The following is a 21,226-nucleotide window of genomic DNA, read 5'->3' on the forward strand; positions in this document are numbered from 1 at the left end:
TTCAAACCAGACGCCCGCACCTGAGCTCAAATCCATCCTCACTGGCACTGTTAGCTTTGCAGTGAGGCAACGAACTGTAAGGCAGATGTCTGAATTTTTTTTAGAATTTTTTTAAGAGCATGGTCAGCCCTAAGATAGAAGTAGGTCAGTAGCTGAATGTGTCCTGCAGCAGAATTTGCCAGAGCTCCTGTAACTAAACCAAGTCAGCAGTAGTGTTCTTAGCCTCCGTTGAGAATACACCTCTGAAAAGCAGTTTAAATGAAGAGCAAATAGAGATTATATAGGCATCCCCAGCAGCCTACAGAGAACATGCCAGGTTTACAAAATAAAAACATCCTGAAAAGTGAAGCAGACCTTCAGCACTCACCTACTTCACCCCTACAAACGGAAGTCTAATGAGGATAAATGAATACTGCAATTTACTTCAGTATTTTAATCCCGAAATAACCTTGTAACCTGAAGTACTACTATGTTACGTGAGTTTAAAGAATGAAGAAGTTTGTAACAATATGGGTGCTGGGGTATTATTCAAACAGGGTACATATTAATTCACACAAAATAACTGGATAAGATAAACAGTTTTTCAAATATCCTTGGAAGATTATCATCTTCACTGTGAATGTACAAAACCATTTCACAATTAAAAATGGAAAGAGAAAAGGGAATGAACATAAAGTTTACAACCCATTATTATTTGTATCCTTTTACACATGCAGACTGTAAATGACGCTTTCATACATTATAAATATCTGATTCTCAAATTTAGTCTAATGACAGCAGACTCCTATGTATAAATACTTCTGCTGTTGCTACCATCCACTGACTGCTTTAGCATTCCTTTAACCTTTATAAGACACCAGTGTAAAGTTCAATCATTTCCTTGTACGCATTTCATTATAAGAAAAACACTTCGGAATGAGGAGGTTGAATTTTCTGGAATGACAGCAATTCCAGGAAGCACAAAACTTGAAGACAACTTCCAGATTAACAGATCATCAACGTTCATCCATCTGAATTAGCAAAAGGATCTTTCGTCAAGTCTGTTTGCAGAAGTTTAGTCTGTCTTTACCCAGGTCTACCTTTACTCACATTACACCTGACTTGTGCGGATTTTAATCCAACCTGAAAGATACTAGAGACTTGCAAATTCCACTGAAGAACATTTAATTACACATTTGGGAAGACAGAGTGAGTTAACATACACATCTCTCAGTTTTGAAAAAAAAGTATGCAAATTTGTATGCATATGCACAGAATAGAAGTTTCCTATAATCAAGTTCTGCCATACACTTTGAAAATTCCATCACGAACTGACATTACTTGCTGCAAGCCTGATAGCAGCTTGAGCATGAATTAAAAAAAGCAAACCCCAGAGCTTGCTTAGAAATTGTTACATTTATCGTTCTTAAACCACTGCAGGAAATAAAATTTAGAACTAACATCATCTTTTTCTATTGCCCATTGATCAAATAAGCCATAAATTCCTCCAGCGTTAGCTACATCGATGAAATGTCAGTAACTATCCTCATTCAAATCACGGTACAAATGGATAGGAAAACACAGCAGAGGGAAGAGAAATAAAGAATGGATTCTGCAGTACATACATTCTGGTGGAAGTCTGTTCTTTCTAAAAGCAAGTCTTTCAGTTTTCTTTCTGCTTTCTGCCAAACTAAACAGGACTCCGTAAACATATTGACGAACTGGCCTATAAAGGAGAGCAGCAGGAGGCAGGTCTTTGTTGGCTTCATCTTCTATAGAAACAGCAATTTTGATTTCACCCTTTTGCATGAAAGAGAGCAGAAAAATGTGACATGTTACAGTGAACAGAAAGTATTTGGATACGCATGGCAACTCAACCCAGCTCTACTATAAATCTAGTCAAGAAAAAATGGGATTCAGCAGTAACGTGAATCTTATGCATGTGAAAGTAACACCAGAGGAGGATTACCCTGCAATCTACTTGCTTTCCTCCAATAAATCTCCAGGCTCTGATTATCCCTGTTGCTCCTCTCTTTCTCTTCTCCACCACTCACTTTTTTTTTGGTCTGGACTGCCTGCAGGCAAGGATTACCTAAATATTGATCTCTAAATATGGATACCTGAAACAGTGAAATAGTATGCATGATCATACAGTGACATGCTCATGTGGAGCTGATCCAGATTTCAGACAGTTATTTTAAAAAATATTCATGCTTACTAAAAACACCAGTCTGACTTTTTGGTGCAAGGATTTGAAACAGTAATTGGGGACTCTCTGCAAAAAACAACTTTATGAGAAGACCGGGTCAAAAATCTGAACTGGGAATTACATAAGGTTGTTTTTGAATGTATATAAATGAAGCTTTAGCATTTGACACTTTTTGAGAAAAAAGCATTCAAGAACCTTCCACCATTCTCTCAAAACAGCAGCAACATTCTAAGTTTTCTGTGTCTGCTCACTCAACCATGTTAAGATTTTCTTGGAAAACAACCGACTTCACTGTACTGGTCCCAAATATCAGCCTTTATTTTCAACACTGACAAGTGAGCGCTCCATTTCGCTACTTCCACTTAAAAAAACATTTAAACTGTCCCAGTAATGAACACTGTAGGTGACATCTTGGAGTGATTTTATTAGGATAGTGTCAGGTTCAACTCAGACAAGGCTACATTAGGTAGAAGGTATGTCTGAAAAGTCTCTATACATAACAGCAACGTAACCTGGAACACCTCTACGTGCCAATTTCTAAAGAATCCCATAATTATACAAGATATCCGTCAGTGTACCCACGGCATACTTTAGGTTCCCTGGCATACTTGTTCAAAAGCATTTCAGATAGAGGGGAAAGACAAACAGTCCTAAGTAGTACTGATTTATTTCTGATGCAGCCATCTCAAGTGTGACTTTTTTTCTCCGTTGGGAGCGGATTTCTCAAAGGCAGGTGTTTAATTCGTTGCTTCCCATTGTGAGATATGCTATTAACTATCAAGCAGTATTTAAAAGTACTAGGAATATTTGGCTATGCAGAGTATGAAACAGAACCGGCGTCAATGGTCTCCATACGCCTTTTGATTCTTGCCCACTTTTCTTCAATAAAAAGGCAAGATTAAGGACGTGACAGCACTACAAGCCATGGTGCAAACCAAACAAATGGGAAACAGGATCCTTGCTGTACTGAGCCATTTTTATGATGAATCTAAGCTAAGAGGAATGTGGACAGTGCCATTCTGCTAATGCTGTAGACATGTACCCTGCATGGGCTGGATGTATGAGAGTACAGCACAGTACTGAGCATTTTGAACACGAGGGAGGAAGAGGATTAAAGCTGTCTCGTTCCGGGGCTCATCTGTTTGCACTTAGAAGGAACAATGAACTGATGTCTTTTGAGACTAAATTAAGTCGAATACAGCCATGCAGGAACACCACTGCCCTGGCTCCTCCATGGTTCAACACAAAGCAGACTTCAGCAGCTGCCAGACACGCTGAAGCAGGTTATCACTGCCTGTTTCTGTAAGAAGCATTCCTACTGCTTTCCAAGGTGTCCTCATGTGGCCATTCAGGTAGATTTTTTTACTGGACACACTGAGAAGACAGAGTCCTAAGCTGGAAGAAAATGCTTGCAGCTTACCTAGGATCTGAAGGCTAGCACATAAAATGGCTTTCTTTTTTTTTTTTTTTGGTTTGGCTATCAGAAAAGTTCTGTCAAATGAAAACAAACAAAAAAAACCCCACAGCACATCATCAAGTTCATCTATAATTACATTTTAGGGTTATAGGAAAGGGATTTCTTACAGCTCTATGCTTCTATCACAGCTAGCTACCAGGGATGGGAGGGATCAAACTGTGAGGGAAAACAATCTAAGTATTTTTGAACACTGAAAATAGAAAAGACTTGGCACAGACACCAAAGCACATACGCAGGAGTTTTTAGTTGGAAATGGACTCTATATAAAAACATACACACATATATATACACACACACACAGAGGCATATGCACACATGCATAGAGATATAAAAATATCTCCATCTACTGAGGAAAAATGATTAATTTTTAAAGTAAACACTTCTAATTAGTCACCCCATATTTATTGGAACAACATAACAGACAAAATCAGCAGTTAGAAAATAGGGGAAAAAGCTTGTTAGAAGCACTAAAACCACAGCAAAACTCCAAGCATTAAGAAGGTTGTAAATTTATGATACGTCTTAGCCCGAAATGTAAGTGCAATTATCTTTACAGAATCATTATTTCACAGTGCATAATTTTGAAGTGTCGTACCTTGGTTAGGACATGAAAGATGTAGGGATACATTAACCCCTTCTTGTGCCTGTGTTCTGCCACTCTTAATACTTCAGGTGCTACAGGAGGTAATGGAGGGGTAGTAATATCCATGTGGTTTCTGGTGGGCATTGACAACAGGCATGGGATTTGTGGATTACTGGTTTGATTCCCTTTGACATCAGCTGCCTGACTTCCTGAAGAAGCACTAGAGGAACCTTCTGCCTATAACAGAACACACAAAATAAAGTGCTTTTGAATGTATACGGAAACACACCAGGAGATCAGCCAGGAGAAACAGCACATTTCCTTCTTCACCCACAATGAAAATAGTACATCTTCACATCGTGTTCTACCAGTAACGTGCAGAACACGTTATCCAAAGCTGGCTAAAAGTTTTTCAGAAAATGTAAACTTTCAGCCATTGTTTGCTGGCAGAAGCAAATTACTGAAAAAAAATAATGATGGCAAAGCTTTAACTTAACAGTAACAGTAATTATTATTTTCTTTAACAGTTAATTGCACAATAAGGAAGGGAAACCGACGACCTCTTAATGAAATGTGAACGACATCTTCACTAAGTATTTCCAAAACATTACCAACTAAATGAGTTAACTGACAGTCATAAAGTCTGTAATTTACCCAGACTTCCATCAACACATCCCTTCTCAGTTTGCATTTCTAAATGAAGCAGGAAGAACTACATAGTTCAACTGAAAGACATTTAAAATTTATAGCGTCTGAATTCAAAAGCCTTGTAAATGTTTTGTTGGGTTTTTTAAACACAAAATTCTTTTCTCTGAGAAGATGGTTGTCACAGAAAATGGCAACATTTTCTGACTACTAGATTAAAGAAGCATTTTATTCCATTTCTAGAAATGCATTTCACAAATTCATAGGTAAAACATGATGCATAAAAATATACTGTAAACCTCCCAGTGAATAAGCCTTTTGTAAGCATTTGTGTTGTATCTCTCAGATACCACCAAGAAAAGTAAGAGTTTGTTCCTAAAATTCCTTGTCTTCAAAACTGAAAGCTGTTTTTAGCTTAAGAGTTCATATTAGCTTCATGCCTACAACTATTACAGTGACATTAAAAACTTTTGAGACTGAAATGTTATTTGTTCTTTTGCTGATACACCATGCAGAAGTATTTTCACAATTTGTGCAGGAAATTTCACATGCTTCGTAAGACTAAAAGCAAAGCTGAAACAGAAACGGCCAAAGCCATCAAATCCCACAGAACAAGGAACAAAAAATAGGCCCAAACAAGCTCAGCTTGTTCACCTCAGGCTCTTATGAAAAATACAAACCTGCATGTAAAAAACCAAAAAACCCCACACAACCTCCAAAACCTTCTATAGGAAGATGTATATCAGAAAAAACATGCTCTAGTGAAGTATCGATGGGGCAACATTATTTTCAGATTATGTTTTAAGCCTACAGTCAAAGAGGACATTACTGAAAGATTGTATTTGTGAGTTGGTAATCCAGTCTTCATTTTATTTATAAAATGAAAGTATACAGAAGAAATAGTTAAAACCTGTAAACCAGAACACTTCTAACACAACATACTAATACAGAATGTTTTTATAAACACGTTATCACAGCTCTATTAAATCTGTGTTACCTTACCACACGTATTTCTTTACCAGTTAAAAGATTTTTGTCCCTGTCTTCTACTACCCCAACACCTAAAACAGTGGTACTGGACCACAAAAAGAAGTTTACAGAACTGCCCATTACTGGGGGCATGGAGGGAAGAAGACAAAACCCCCGAACGATAGCAATGCTTTCCTCATCGGCGTTACCCAGGCTCTTCTTGGATCTGCTCCAGCTGTATTCAAACATCTGAGCCGAGGAACTACCGCAGTTAAAAGTACTTTTTTTTTTCCTCTAGTAACATACATCCACCCAAATGAGATGAGCATACCTTTGTCATGTATAATCACGCAGCGAAACAACGATGAGCAAGGGATTTTGACATTTAAGCCAAGTGAAGGGGGTGTCAAGATTGCTGCTCCCTGTCTGATCTATGCCAGATTTTCAGCACTTAATAAATCCACTCAGAAATCACATTGCTCATCCAGTTGAAATCTTCAGGAAATCTTTCTTTTTTTTTTTCTTTAATCGTTAATATATACCTCTCTAGGAGATGAGTTCATCTCCAAAACATACTCCTCCCTGCCACGCTCACCAGATGCAACTGTCCTCTCCAGCTACTGAAGGCTGAAGTGGTTTGATATTAAAAAGCCAGGCAATTAAAACTCACCAGCATTTATGCACCAAGTTGGAGAGCAACTTAATGTACAAAGTCCACGCAGCTATTGGGAAGTTTAATCACTGCTTAGACAGCCCTAATTCTGCGTGCAGGAAGACAGGCAGCCAGGCACGCCGTGCAGCGCGTCCCACCCGTCCCTCGCCCCGCTCCGGGCCGTCGGGCCGTGCTGCAGCCGGGACACACTGGATTCATCCGTGTAGCACAGGGCAGAAAGGAATGGAATAGGTCAAACGAGCATTTGCATACGGTGACTAATCCGCAGGCTGATACAGCTATCGCACAGGGCGTCGCCTGCAAAAATAATAACCACTGATGGATGAAATCATCGGCTTGATATTTTAAGCACAAAGCCCAAGTTTACTGGAATTTCTGTGCCAAAGGTACAGGGAAAATGTTCTGTTTGTCTGCAGTGTTAAGTAACTCGTGATCGGTTTTTTGACACAAAATTAACAGTTGGTGCACAGTTCCATCACAAAGATACTAAGTGCAAACGCTTGGAATGCTCTTTCTAAACACGGTTCAAACTTGGAATACAGACCATCGTACTCTTAATTTTACAGTGGTTCTAAATCTTGAAGAAATTTCTTAGGATAACGTTAAGTCTTTGTCAAGGGCTTAGTTATCCCATCCTTACTTAGTTAAGTAGCAAGACATTCTAACTGGTGCCACGAGCTACTTTAATATGTATTACGTGAAATCCGCACCAGGCGGTTACAAAGGACTTCCACTCCCCAGACGAGCTTTAACACACCTGTAAGGGCCTGTGGCTAGTGCTGAAACGTGTGCTGGAGCCGTTCTCACCACACTGCAGGTCACACGACACACACTCTGAACCCACCACCAGACCGCTACGCTCCTTAGTAAACTCAAAATAATGCACCACTGTAAACACGAGTAGCAATAACCAAGGACAAGTCTGTTAGCTAAGGAGTTAGCTAAGGAGTAAACAAGTTTGTTGGTTTCTATTTTATATCTAGTATTTTCTACCAGATCCTATTTAATTTTCATTTTTACGTATATGCTACAACGTTCCTTGGAAAACGTCTTAGTGTACTTTAAAGCTGTTATTTCGTAACTCACAAAAACGCGTAGCAGTTTACACCGCATCCTACAGAGCAATATTGAAAATTCTACTCAGAGTTTGCTGTAAAGCTTTAATACAAACCAACAAATTGTGACGTTTGGAACTTGAGGAATTACCTTTGTTTGGTCTCCCAGCTCTCCACGCGTTTGACTTTCCGACTGGGTTCCTGTTTTTTCCCAGCCTATTTTGTTCCCACTGACATGGCTGAAGGACAACATAAAGAAAAACATAGTATTAAAGTGCTGTTGAAGATGCAATGGGAAGAATCCCTGGTGACTGTGACTGGAGCTACGGGCCAGAGACTGATTTTAAGGGATGCTACGTATTAGAAACGTCAATTTGCAGAAGTCTTGAAGAGACCTTAATACTGACATTTATTAATTTACACTATGTCAACATTTGGATTGTACTTAAAAGCTGTGTATTACAATGACTAAATAATGTTCATGTAGGAAAAACTGATTGAACTTTAAGTATTTGTCACTGTGCCAAGTGATTTCCCTCAATTAGAAGATTATTTCTACAAGCTGTGATACAAACGACACTGCCTAGATTCCAGTTTCCAAATTTATTCAAAATTTAATTGCATAAAAAGCACACAGCAACGCTATCAAAAATGCTGAAATATATTGGGGTTTTTTTGAAGCAGGTACATTTCCAGTTCTACACTGCATGGAAGCCATGCAAACTTCCTTGATGTACTAAGCAAAATACATTAATTAAAGTTGACAGAAAACCAAAGTCCAAGCCACTGTGCATAACTGTAGACACATTCAGCACTTAACATCAAGTAGTAAAATACTACTATATACCACCCCAAACTTTTAGAGGCAATCACAGACTGCCAGAGCCCCAGGCTTCGATTCTCACAGTAAGGCACTACACCTAACAAGACAAGGGTGAACACCAACGCCTCTGTTCACATTTCCTTTCTGGAGGTCAGCAAGCAGGAATTAAATGGAAGCCTGCACAACTTTATTGCCAAGGACAGACGGAGGATCTAGTGGAAGTCAGAAATACTTCTGCAGGAAACAAGGCACACGAGTAGGAGACAGCAAACCCAATTTCGCTGCTGCTTTGTTCCACGCACAGGCTGTCAGTGAGGGCTCGTAAATCACTGTCCTCAACGGTGAATTTCTGACATTCACCCCAGGTTTCTTTGCAAAGCCACATTATCCCAAAATTTAAGAAGTGTAAACACTACAAATTCAGTGAAGTTTCATAGTTTTTAGCTACTGAAATTTTAATGAATTATACTGTGAAGTAGGAATATTTCTTTTATACAAAGTAAAGAACTAGAAGGCTTTATGACATTTACCAAAATCTCACTCTCTCCTCCTTTCAATAAAACATAAGGGCAGCAGTGCAAAAACACCCAACATTATTTGGTTTTGGATTTCTGCTTGTGGAGGAACAAAGCGACTAGGGCGAACCACGGATGTGTCTGCAGTAACAGCAACCTAAAACTATTTTCCAAAGGTCTGTCATATCACTAACGCGCAGATTTCTTACTTTCTCCTTATTTCGGGATACTGGGTGAACGATTTTGAAAATAAATTTATTTTAACAGAGGTCAAGCAAGAAAACATCCTCGTGAAAAACTTACTTCACTGCACCTCCATTGCCTTCATCATTGTCGGAGGACGAAGATGTAGAAGAGGCAGGAAAATAGGTTGAATCCACATGATTAGGGCTCCCACTCTGCGCTGGATTTATTGGAGAAGATCGTTCATACAATGGTGTATGTTTTCCTTCGTGAGGAATGTTACTGTAGTTGTTCTGCTCAGAAAGACTTTTTCCACCTGTTTCCAAGGTGATGGCTGGCTCAGAGAGACTATATGGGTATGGACCCTGACCTTGGGCCCCACCCTGATTGGACATCTGCTGGGCCTAAAATAAAGTGATTTTTCTTAAGTAACAAAAGTAACAAAAAGGCTTTTCTTTTAAAGCAAAATTCATTATTTAATCAAGTGGCATTTCCCAAACATACACATGAAATCTCAGCCATCTTAGACATCCACAAAAATCATTCTACAGAGTTTGTGGCACCACTATAGCTCCAGACTTTATCAGTGAACGCCCACGCTAAAAAAGCTGGATACACCTTTCCCACCTGGATTTTTATTTGATGAGCACAGCAGGTTTCTCCCAAGGAGAAGGGCAGAGGGCTATACTCACCACAGGTTTTGCTTGTAGTGAGGTCTGTGGAATGTTAAGCATCTGAGAAGGAACATATGGTGGCACTATCCCCGGCATACCAAACTGATTTGGTCTGGCTGCTGAATTGCAAACAGGGAAAAGGGTGAAAAAAAAAGAGGAAAAAAAAAAAAAAAAGAACTCCCCCCAAAAAAATCATGAAAACACTATTTGACACAAACATTGCCCTTTTTACCCTTTTGCTTCTATGGTTTATTTATTCTTGTTCTGTTAGCATTACTGTTTCTAGTATGCCTTTAAGTCAGTTTTATTCATTTTTGCCTTTTAATAAAAATACTTTGTAGCTTGTAAAGTCTATTTTACTTGTCTCGCCTCCTCTCAGTTCTTTGTATCCCTCCTTAATGCACATTCCTATTCTACCTGGGAATCAAAGGAAGCTTAAGAGAAAAAAAAAGCCCAAGAGCCATCATAATAAAGCAGCTGGCAAAACCAATGGCACATGGACACATAACGCTGGCACTTTCTGTCATTTGAACATCTGACCTAGAGTAGCCTTAATGCCCTTTAATGCTGGTCTTTGAATGTAAATAAAGACACCTCACCCCCAAAAAACAGAAGGAAAAATCTGTACCAGTATACCAGTACGGTAACTGAAAACCTCTGGAAAATTTCAGCTCAAATTAAGTTTCAGTGTTAAGAATGGAGGTATGTGTGGCAGATGCTGTGATCATACTGTTCATTTGTAAGCCATGAGAATAATCTGCAGTGCCAGAACAATTAATGGCTGCAATTTAAGCAGGTACGTTGTGACACCGAAACATCAAAGGCTATAAAGCCATTTCTAAAACACGTCAGATAAGTCCGCTGAGAAACGGGAAACGTGTTTTATGGAATACAAGCAGAAACTGTCTTCACGACTGGAACCGGTCACTAGATTTCAGTTGCTCACAGCACCACACTCTCGAGTGTTCTAATGCTAGAACTGATGCAGGAACAGCTACGAGGAAAATCAGGTTTTTCTCCTCTTTCGGAGGAAAGAACACAACCTCTGCACGTAGCCTACGAAAACCTTCTTTTGAAACCTTATATGCAAAGGTCAGTGAAAATTGCCAGAGAATACAAACACTTACACAAGATCCTGCTAACAATGCTGTTTCTCATTTAGGGTTATCCCAGGGTTTAGTTAAAATGCAAAGCCTCATTCCTTTCCTTACTTACCTAGGTAATGTGGTGGATGAAATGGCATAGGTTTATTAGTTGCTGAGTAATAAGCAACTGCTCTCTTAAATCGAGTAACTTTGTCGTCTGTTCTAGACTAAAATAAAACAGAAGAAAGAGCTGTCAGGAGCAAATCCAGGCATGTCACCTCCAGGACAGCACTGTACTGCCGAGTAGTTAACGTATACCATATCACATATAGTGCTAATGCCCACGGACCCATGAGGGCTACAGTGCTACTCCAGCACAAGAACTATTATGTAAATCCACGCAAGCATAAGGCTTGGAAACACTGTCTTTATGTACCGGTGATCCTCAGCGACAGCACACAAGGCTAGACTGCACAACCCCCTTGGATATCACGAATTTAACTTTAAAGCACATAAGGTAAATGCAGCATTTTCACCTTCAGAAAGCTTGCAAAGGGAAATCAGGGTACCTAAGACACTGCATGTACCAAGAGATTCCTACTATCAACTGACACAAAATGTTATTGTTACAGAAAGCAATTCTTCAACGCAAACGTACAGCGCAACTGGTTTTAAAAAAAACCCAAACAAACCAACATTTTGCTTTATACTTTACCTGTGAATGTTGAAAAACATCTTTTGCTATGGCATCCAAATCAGTGGTGTCCTGAATATTACGGACGTAGTCAGCTACGGCTTTGATCACTACGTCACAAGGTGGTAAAACTAACTGGTGAGCACGTACCTGCGGAGGCAAACACACACACACGTGCTGGTATGAAATAACAGAGCAGCCCAAGACACTTCAGTTACACAGCAGAGAAGTAAACTGCTTATTCATGGAAGATATATCCAACAAATTCCACGTTGCTAAATTCGGTATTGAAATATCACTGGGCCTTCCACTTTGTTTTTCAGACTTCACCTTAAACAACGATTCATGTGTTTTTCATCCGTGGCACACTTAGATACGCGTGAGACCTCACCTCCACGTAAATATGTGCTGGTTAAACATCAGCTTCAACAATAAACAAGGTCCACAATGCTAATTATTTACTGCTTTCTAGTTGGACATTTCCTCTGGTGCAAAATGCTTTATCTAATGTGGATACATCCATGTATATATGTCATATATACGTGTGTGTGTACATATACGTGCCAGAAAATATTTTATTTTGACACAGCTTATATTTTGAATGCAAAGTGGTATCAGAACTGATGAAAGAGCTCCACCGGACACAGGAAGATCTCTATGTACACAGAAAAGGGAGGATTTTGAAAAACAAATGGAAAAAAGGAGTATCTCGAGGAAACTTATTTTCAAGATTCTACAGAAATTTTTACTTGTTATACATCAACAAGCAACAACGTATGGATTTCACTTGCTGCTGGGATGTGAGCATAATTACTTTCAAGCATTTCAGTATCGACATAGTTATAGGGCTGGTTACTCTTTCTGCAAACACAGAGGAAATTCCTAAGATAATTCCATTGATAAAATAGTTCCAACATTCCAGCATTAAACTAATTCATGTTCCACCATCCAATGACAGATGTGACTACGACGTAAGCCTATACAGACCAGAGATTTGTCTACAAATCACAATCTCCAGCACAGTCTACTCAAGATGTTAGGAAAATGACGAATTCCCATTGATTCACTGGTCACTGACTCAGGCCACGGGTTTGAAAAGATAAGAATCACTTTGGACGTTGTAGCAAAATATCTCTCTCTGTAATAAGAAGAAAGAGGAGCTGGAAGAACTTTGTGGGACAGCGTCCAAGGGCCCTACAGCCCCAGCTCAGTGACTGGCAGCTGCAAATGGATGTGCTGTTACCAGGAAGCTCTAGGCTCAGTTCTTTGGCCTGATCCCTTCTCGTGTCCACATGGAGAAAGGAAGGGAACTGGACAGTCCTGGAAACCCTGGATCTCTGTCTCAACATTCTCAATAGGCTCCTCCTGAAAATAAACTGAGAAGCTGTGGCTGCCCCATCCCTGGCAGTGTTCCAGGCCAGGCTGGATGAGGCTTTGAGCAACCTGGTGTAGTGGAGGGTGTCCCTGCCCATGGCAGGGGGGTTGGAACTGGATGATCTTTGAGGTTCCTTCCAACCCAAACCATTCTATGATTCCATGATTATTCAGCATACGATTATGGGAAACGCTGCTCTTACACGCACCGCGTGACCCTACGGGGGGTACCGAAACTTCAGGTGAAGGAATCGCCACGGAGCGCTGCGGAATGAAAAGCAGCGAGCGGTGCTGGAGCTCGGTCTGAAGAACTACTCAACCGTAGGCAGTTTCTGCTACTTCTCCCTCTGCGCTGCACAATGTGGCACACTCAGAGGGGCAGGAAAGAGGTCTCCAACTACATGTCCTAAATTTTAGAGGATGCCTGAGGTATTTCTAAAAATTCTGTCGGGAACCTCTGTGCAATTTTGGAGCGCTCCTCCCGTGCCTATAGGGGCACCTAGGTTTTTGCTTTTAACATATTTTAATTGCCAATTTGCAACCTTCAGTGATTCAAGACTTGAGAGTTCATTATTATTATTTAACCGTTCTGGTTTTAAGATATCAGAAAATGTGAAAAATCTTTATGCTTGCGTTCTACTCAGAGGTATCATACTTTACTACAAAATACGGCAATTCAGCCTTGTCAGAAACATTTATGCAAAATCCTTCATTAGTTTTATCTTTGCAACTTCAAAATCTGTACCCTTTTTTATCTTACATGCAATCTACCATATGTAATTCTTTTATTTCCTGCCCTTATTTGACCCACTTATTCAATTTTATTAGACTTAGACTTATTCTTAGACTGCCTTCTTCATATTTAGACCATGGAATTTTTGCCCAGACTCTCATTTTTATTAATTTCCTTCTCCTGATGTCTACTTTTTACAAATGTCGAGATATTCATTCTATACCTGGTCATTCTCTACCAGAGACGAGCTCCACATTTCATGAGCCTAAATTAGGAACAATTCTGTTTAGCGTAGTCGGTGGCACCCTAATTACTTCTATTTCAGATGGTGAATTCTGAATTTTCACCAGTGTGCATTCTGAATACTAAATATAGATCATATTCACGTGTAAGCTCACAGTCACAAATATTGACGATAAAATTGTGCACCCGGTCTGCAAGCAGAAGCAATAGATTTTCTTCTCACTGTTAATCTAAGCCGGTTTATGAACACCTACCATTTTATTTGTGTGTGCAACAATTACAGATCTCTAAAGCAGCTGAATCATAACATGGCTGAGTCGTGTTAGACGTGTTCTCTGCAGAGCCCCTTGGAGAAACCCTGCATTGCTACCCAAGTGTTTCTGCAATCTCTGCTTGCAAATTCAGCAGATGAAAGGAGTAAGCAATCTCTCCTTAGTCTTACATGACCTCCAAGATAGCAATATTTAATAAACCATAAGCAGCATCAAGAGAAGACATCACCTCACTCTAATCAAATATTCAGCTCAGACCCTGGAAGTACGAAGCTCAAGTCAGACATATTAAGGGCTTACTATGCGTATCGGCCCCAGTTTAGCTGCTTTTAAACAAACAGACCTCACTGGAACACACTCTTAATTCCTGAAGTGAGACCTTCTGGAATTATGTCTTACAGGTTTAGAGACATTTCAGATATTTGGATTCTATTTGCTTTTATTCTGTTTCAAAGACATCCAGTCCAGATGTGAGAATACCCTCAAAACTAAAGATGTCACGAACTACACACAGAAGCCAGAAATGAGAAGTGGAGAAATAAGACATACTTTCCTGATATTAAAGAAAACATTTCTATTCATTTTAGAACTTTCTAGAATTTCAAAACTGTAGATTTTGTACTGAATCAGAAATAATGTTTCTAATAGTGTGCATTAAAATACAAGCTAAGGCTTACTAAGGGTTAGGTATGGGAAAAATTACGACTTAACAGCAAAAGTTACAGAAGACGTGTTAATGGCTCAAACTTACTTTTAGCTGCACGCAAAGCATTTCAGAGCAAAACCAGTATCATATTTTACCAGTTTCTCATTATAAGAGACTAATTCCTAGAAGCTATTCTTTTCCTTATGCTCTACAGAAGCGTTTCAGACAAGCAACAACATGGAAAATCAATTTTGGAAAGGCAAACGTGGAGGTGGATCACACACTTGGAAGTGATCAGGTTAGAAAGCAAGATGTCTGCAAACGGCACGGCCTCTCTGCTACCTACCTCAATTTCATGACAGACCACTGACAAAAATCACAAGCAACCTATTAATGCGGTCTAAAAAGATTAAATGGGGAAAGGAAATTAATTCTACATAGGTATTTGTCAATATGAGATGCAGAGTGCAACATTACAACAAGCCTAGAAGCTAAAAAACATCTTGGTTTTGACAAAATAAACTTGCAAAAATGCTTTGCGGAAAGAGAACAGACTCATATATCCGTAACTCCACAGGACTATTGGGGTTCTGTAGAAAGTACCTAAGCTACACTTGGGAAAACCTCCCGGATTCTGGGACAACTCCAGTGGCCGCTGTCGCAGGAAGCGCAGCCTTCGAAAGCTAATCACCACAAGTCCCAGCACTTACCGTTGTGCCTGCTGGAAACAGATAATTAGTTCAGTTTTATTTTCAAACCATTAAAAGAGAGACCTTGAACATTCAGTTACTGTGAGGTGACACAGGGAGCATTTTTTTTTTTTTACTGGCAAGAGAAAAGGCTGAAGATAGGAAGAACACTACAACAAATTGCCTGGGTTTTGTTATTTTTGTCTAGTAGTTTCTAATTAGAGATCGCATCCAAACTCTTTGGATCTTGTATCAGCCTTTGAACGTTAACGACATTTAATCTAACGAGCTCGTAGTGTACCTGACCTAATGACAAGCTTTCTGAAGTGGCAAGAAGTTCCCTGGATGACTTAAAATCCTCTCAACACAGCAAAACTCAGCTTTTCCCTGCAGACTGCGTTATTCAATCAGAAATTCCTTCTCCTCCTCCCTCTATCCTGGTTGGGAAACTGACCTCTTTCTACTCCTGCATGTCTCGACAGCAACAAGAACACACAGAACATGGAGATCATTTGCTAACAATTTATATGCATAGGACTCCAAGAAAACCATATCTAAACAGGGGAACAAAAACGATGTCAGAAAGAAAAGAGGAGGGCAGAAACACAAGCCAAAGATGTCACACAGATAGACTTCATAAGAGACAACCTGCGTGACAGCTCTGCACGCTACCACGAACTCAAGGGCTGGGCTGCCATCCAGAAAGACCTAGACAAACTAGAGGAGTGAGCCAACAGGAACCTCAAGAAACTCAACAACTACAAAAGCAAAGTCTTGAGCACCTGGGCAGGAATAACCTCTGGCTACGCTGCAGGCTGGAGTTGTGCCAAAAAGGACCTGGGGCTCTTGGAAGACAGCAAGCTGAATGTGAGCCAGCAAGGTGCCTCGGCAGCAGAGGCGGCCAGCTGCACCCTGGGCTGCGTAGCAGGAGCACAGCCAGCAGATCGAGGGCTCTTACTCCTCAGCACTCGTTAGATCTCCTCTAGAGCACTGCATTCATTTCGGGCTCCCCACTACAAGCCAGGTGTCAAAAAAGTTGAGCTAGTCCTGCAGAAAGCCATCGAGATAATTAAAGAGTTGGAGCATTTGCTCTATGAAAAGAGGCTAAGGGAATGGGGCTTATTCAGCCCGGCAAAGACAAGGCTTTGGAGAAAGCCAACAGCAGCCTTCCAATACCTACAAAAAGGTTATCAACCACATGGAGCCAGGCTCTTCACAGCAGTGCAGCGTGGAAGGATGAGACACACAGACATAGCCTGAAAAAAGATGAGTTCAGACTGTACGCAAGACAAAACATTCTTACCACTGGGACTGTCAAACCACAGAGCAGGTTGCCCAGACAGGTTGTGCAATCTCCAGCCTTGGAGATTGTCAAGACTAGTCTAGGCAAAGCCCTAAGGAACCTGTTCTGACCTCAAACTGACCATGCTTTCAGCAGGAGGTTGGACTAGATGACTTTGAGGTCCTTTCTGGCATGCATTGTCCTATGATGACCCTCAGCATAAAAAAAAAAAAACAACAAACAAGACAGACACTTACTTTAAGCATATCTTAAGAGTAGCACCTTTGTTATCTGAGCAGTAGCAAACTACCTAAGCACCTACTTAGCATGTCAGTCTCCCTCTGGCAGGCACCCTCTGAAGTCAACAGAGAAAGACAGGAATTTCCTAGAGCAATTCAGAAGGAGCCTAACCTGCATATTTTGGATTGCTTTCTGGAAGCATCTCCCTGTGCCCTTCTACCTAGGTGAAACAACCAAGGAGGTTAGGTAACTAATTCTGCTAGTAAAAATAGATGTGGAATACTGGGTGGTGGGTATATCAAGAGTTTGCCAAAGACAGTTCAATGAATTCAACCTTCCAAAACTATCCTAACGGGAAGATGATCCATCATAAATGAAGATGGCAGTCTCAAAGTTTCCCTGTGTACTCTTCTTTTGCAAAAAGGGAGATTGCATTAAGACTTGTTTCTACTTGTGAATAAAGAGTCAGCACTTCTCTGGTGGTACGTGCTCCCAAACAGATATCAACTCATTCCAGAGATAAGAAACTGCCCTCCTAATACCATTCTGATGGTATTGATCTTGAAGCTCCATCCTGTAACAAGCTTTCCCAGACTGAAAACCGAATTATCTTTGTCTTAAAGGTAAATCCCAAAGCACACAAAGAAAAAAAATCAGTATAATCCAAGTTTCCAACCAAGGCTAGTGGCCAAATTATTTCTCAGAAAGTCTATCAACTCCTATCTCGTTTCAACTTCTGATCTAGGTGGTCATTTCAGTGAACTCTTTTCTCAGTCAGGTAACAGGACACAAGCACAGGTCTACACATCTAGCAGATGCATTACCTGTTTACTCAGGGACATTCAGACAGACACGACCCTGACTCAGAACAGCTTGCAGAGTCAATTTCTCATTCTTCTTCCCTTTTGCAGCAATAGCAACTCAAACCACATCATCTAAATTTGTCCATGGAACTTAAAACAGTTTTGCTGTGCTGATGCCTTTGTTGGTGTCTTCTGAATGGCATGGCTTTTTATCCAGCAAGTAAAGATGTTGTCCTGACTGTTAGGTTCATTTCCTTCTAGATGTGAAATACGGATTTTTCGTTCCGATTTCCATTTCCCTTCCTTTTTGCCATTTCTACTCAGCTGTTCCTAGAAGAACACAACACCCTCTAAAATGTCCCTCTAAAACAGAGGTACAGGTTAATCAGTTTTGCTTTTTTCAACTCACTGTGTTGACACCTGAGCAGATATATCAATTTGCTGTCAGCTGGTTAACCTGACCCTAACCCTTACCTGACTGGTAATTTCTTTTCAAAGTTACACTTTTTAATTGGTGAACTAACAAAACTTCTCTCATTGGAAGAGTAACCATTTTGCTACATCATCATAAAAGATTGAGAAAGAACGCAGAAAATAAATTGCACATTATTAACTGTCATAGTTCTCATTGAAAAGCAACAAATCAGGCCATTGGGAATTGAATCTGTTAGCTTTGATGCTCAGGACCACACTACCTTAGATACAAAAGATCAAAATCTCAAGAGAATGAGAAAAAATTTTCTAAATCCTGAGTGCAATGAGGTGTGGAATTACGAGTCCTTGGCTCCAGAGTATGGAGAACACTCAACAGTAACTCTAAATAAACACAACGAAGCAAAGTTTGTAAGTATGCCCAGGGATGAGATCCCAGGCAACCACTTTTCCCCCTCATTTCCAGTTTTCATTACAGCTTGCACTTTTTGTAACTGTTCTGAAACTACTTCTAGCTATCGAGCTCCTGGCTAATACAAACGTGCCTTTTAGTTTTTTTAAACATTCATAAAATTTATAAGGAATATTGCTTTCCACACATCTACAATTAACAGAAGAGGTCTCTACAGAAAGAGCTGTAATGACATCATTGACATACCAGCACGTTAAATTAAATTAAATTGAATTACTGAGCTACTGAAACAAGTTACAATTTCAAACCCATGAACGTTGCTGAAATTGAAAACTAAAACACCCACGTTGTTCCATGACCAGCAACTAATTCAGACTGGTTTCCTGTAGACCTGTGTCCTTGTTGCTTTAGCTCTCCTTTCTCTTTCTTTGACATCATTATCGGCCAGGAGACAGAAACGCAGCACTCTGTTTGGGGCTACGTACTTCACGACTGGCCAGCAAGCTGCTGTGAAATTAAACAACTAGTGCATTGTGCTACCCTTTTCCTTCAGTAAGGGCACTCATTTGGGCCTTTTTCACCGATAACAGCATATCAGTTTTCACGGAGCCTCTTACAGCTGAACAGGAACCGCTCTCAAATCTGATTATCATCAGCCAACAGATTAAATAAATACAGGGAGGACTGCCTGAGACAGCCCAGTGCTGCTCTACAGAAACAAGTTTAATTTCCTTAGGATGCCAGCTACAAAGCCCGATTGGTGCTTCCACTGAACATGGAAATCTAGAAGCAAAGATGACAAATATCTAATTTTCATTCTAGTCAAGCAATTCAGTATATATTCAGAAGGCTTTTCAGAAGGTCTAGGTGTCTGAAGTCATATTCTGAACTGGCTGGAAAACAAGTCTACTCAGCCTAAAACACAGAAATGTATCATGAACATCAGGAAGTTGTCAACCACTTTGAGAGAAGTCCTACATTTTAACTTTTTGAGTAAAAAATTAAAATGCAGTCACGCTCCTTCAGTCTTTCATTTTTCCATCGAGGGTTTTACAAGGAAGTAGCAAACATGCATGCATGTTTTGTTTTGCCCCTACAGGGTACTGACACTTACCTTTCTAAACACAGGAGCGGCAGCAAAACAGGGGCTGAGCGTCACATCAAACTTTCACAGCTGTTCACTAAACAACGCGTGTGCAAGTCTTAAAAACTGCTGAAAATCTCGAAGCTGTTTTTAAATTCTACTTTCGGCAAAGTAAGTTACAACTTTTCAATGCTTAATAAACTTTTGGAACAGAAGCGGGAAAAATCCCACCCATTTTTGTTGTAGATGTTACAAAACATTCACAGAATTTACAAAAAGCAAATCGATTTGCTGCATGGTATATCTTAGAAGAAAAAGATACGTTTATTGTAGCAGAGAGAAAGAAAGGTCACTATTATCCCATTCTCTGATGTGTCCAGTTTCCCTTTTATAGCTGTCTACTTGGCAGATGCACAAAGCAAGTGTGATGAAGCAGCAGAACAGACTTACTGTAAACTAAGAGCGTCAGACAAAAGTTACTTGTCTGAAAAAAAGAAATCTACTGAAGGCCATGCTAAGTTTCCTTTTGCAACCTATTCTCTAGCACATTTACACATCAAGAAGTACAGAAAACTGATAATTACACACAAACTCAGATTTGTAAAAAATAAAACAACATGGTAGGGAGATATCCAGCTTATTATTTCTGACAGTTGAAGAACATGACTAAACAAAAAATTATCTTCTGAAAAAAAGAAGAATGAAGCTACATTCTCAAATCAAAACCACACTGAAGCTACTGAGTGCATGGCTCGTGGAGCTGAAGGGCACTGAGGGGGATGACAAAGGCTAAGTTTAGCCTTGTAAGGCTAATCACCCCGGGTATCCTCTGCAGTCAGCAGCGAGGGACTGGGACACCAGAGGGTGACCTGCATAGCTGCTGTGAATTAACCTATCACGCTGCTCTGATTAACCCTTATGATTGATTTTAGCTTAATTGCTAGTAGTCACGTTAAATTTGTACCTTAAGTGAGGCTAGTGGATGTTCTGGACCAAGTAAACTCCAATGAAAGGAAGCCAAATCTTCATCAGGTAGAATATGATTACCTAGAACATAATGCAGAACTTTAAGTACACCATGAAACATCAGTAATTCTACATGCAGCAAAACAAATTCGCAATCAGTCTTCAATTCCTGATCAATGGGACTAACAAAGAGAGATGACTCTTGCTCCCTGACACCAGCTGGTACACCCTTCCTGCATCCCAGCACGTGCCGCGTACTGATCCGCACTGGAGCTGCCTCTGGAATCTGCACTCTGCACCGCTGGCCGCTCCGACGACACTCAGCAGGTTCCCAGTTCCTGACGCTTCTTTTGCTGACCTGACCAGGTCAGACAGGAGCCTGGGCTGGCAGCACCGAAGGAACTGGGAAATTCTGTAGTTGTTTCAGCGAAGAGAGATAGTGCCTATATTTACCAAGCTGTTCATACCAAATGGAAGATCATTTAA

General features: G+C 40.2%; 1 protein-coding gene across 4 annotated transcripts in view; it reads right to left on the reverse strand.

The window, feature by feature from the left end:
- The window catches only part of FAM120A (family with sequence similarity 120 member A), a 53,183-nt gene that overhangs the window by 21,555 nt on the left and 10,402 nt on the right, over positions 1-21,226 (reverse strand). For 2 of the 4 annotated variants that reach the window (XM_086619208.1, XM_086619206.1), the window contains exons 3-10: positions 20,739-20,821; positions 11,586-11,714; positions 11,001-11,097; positions 9,804-9,901; positions 9,232-9,515; positions 7,742-7,829; positions 4,261-4,485; positions 1,605-1,779 (exon numbers count right to left, since the gene is read on the reverse strand). In XM_086619208.1, coding sequence (XP_086475334.1) covers positions 1,605-1,779; positions 4,261-4,485; positions 7,742-7,829; positions 9,232-9,515; positions 9,804-9,901; positions 11,001-11,097; positions 11,586-11,714; positions 20,739-20,821 — 1,179 coding nt within the window. Of the gene's footprint in view, positions 1-1,604; positions 1,780-4,260; positions 4,486-7,741; positions 7,830-9,231; positions 9,516-9,803; positions 9,905-11,000; positions 11,098-11,585; positions 11,715-20,738; positions 20,822-21,226 lie in introns of all 4 variants that reach the window. The other 2 variants (XM_086619207.1, XM_086619204.1) reach the window with 1 other exon arrangement.

This window comes from Tauraco erythrolophus, chromosome 12 (assembly GCF_009769465.1).
Source record: "Tauraco erythrolophus isolate bTauEry1 chromosome 12, bTauEry1.pri, whole genome shotgun sequence".
Lineage (NCBI taxonomy): Eukaryota > Metazoa > Chordata > Aves > Musophagiformes > Musophagidae > Tauraco > Tauraco erythrolophus.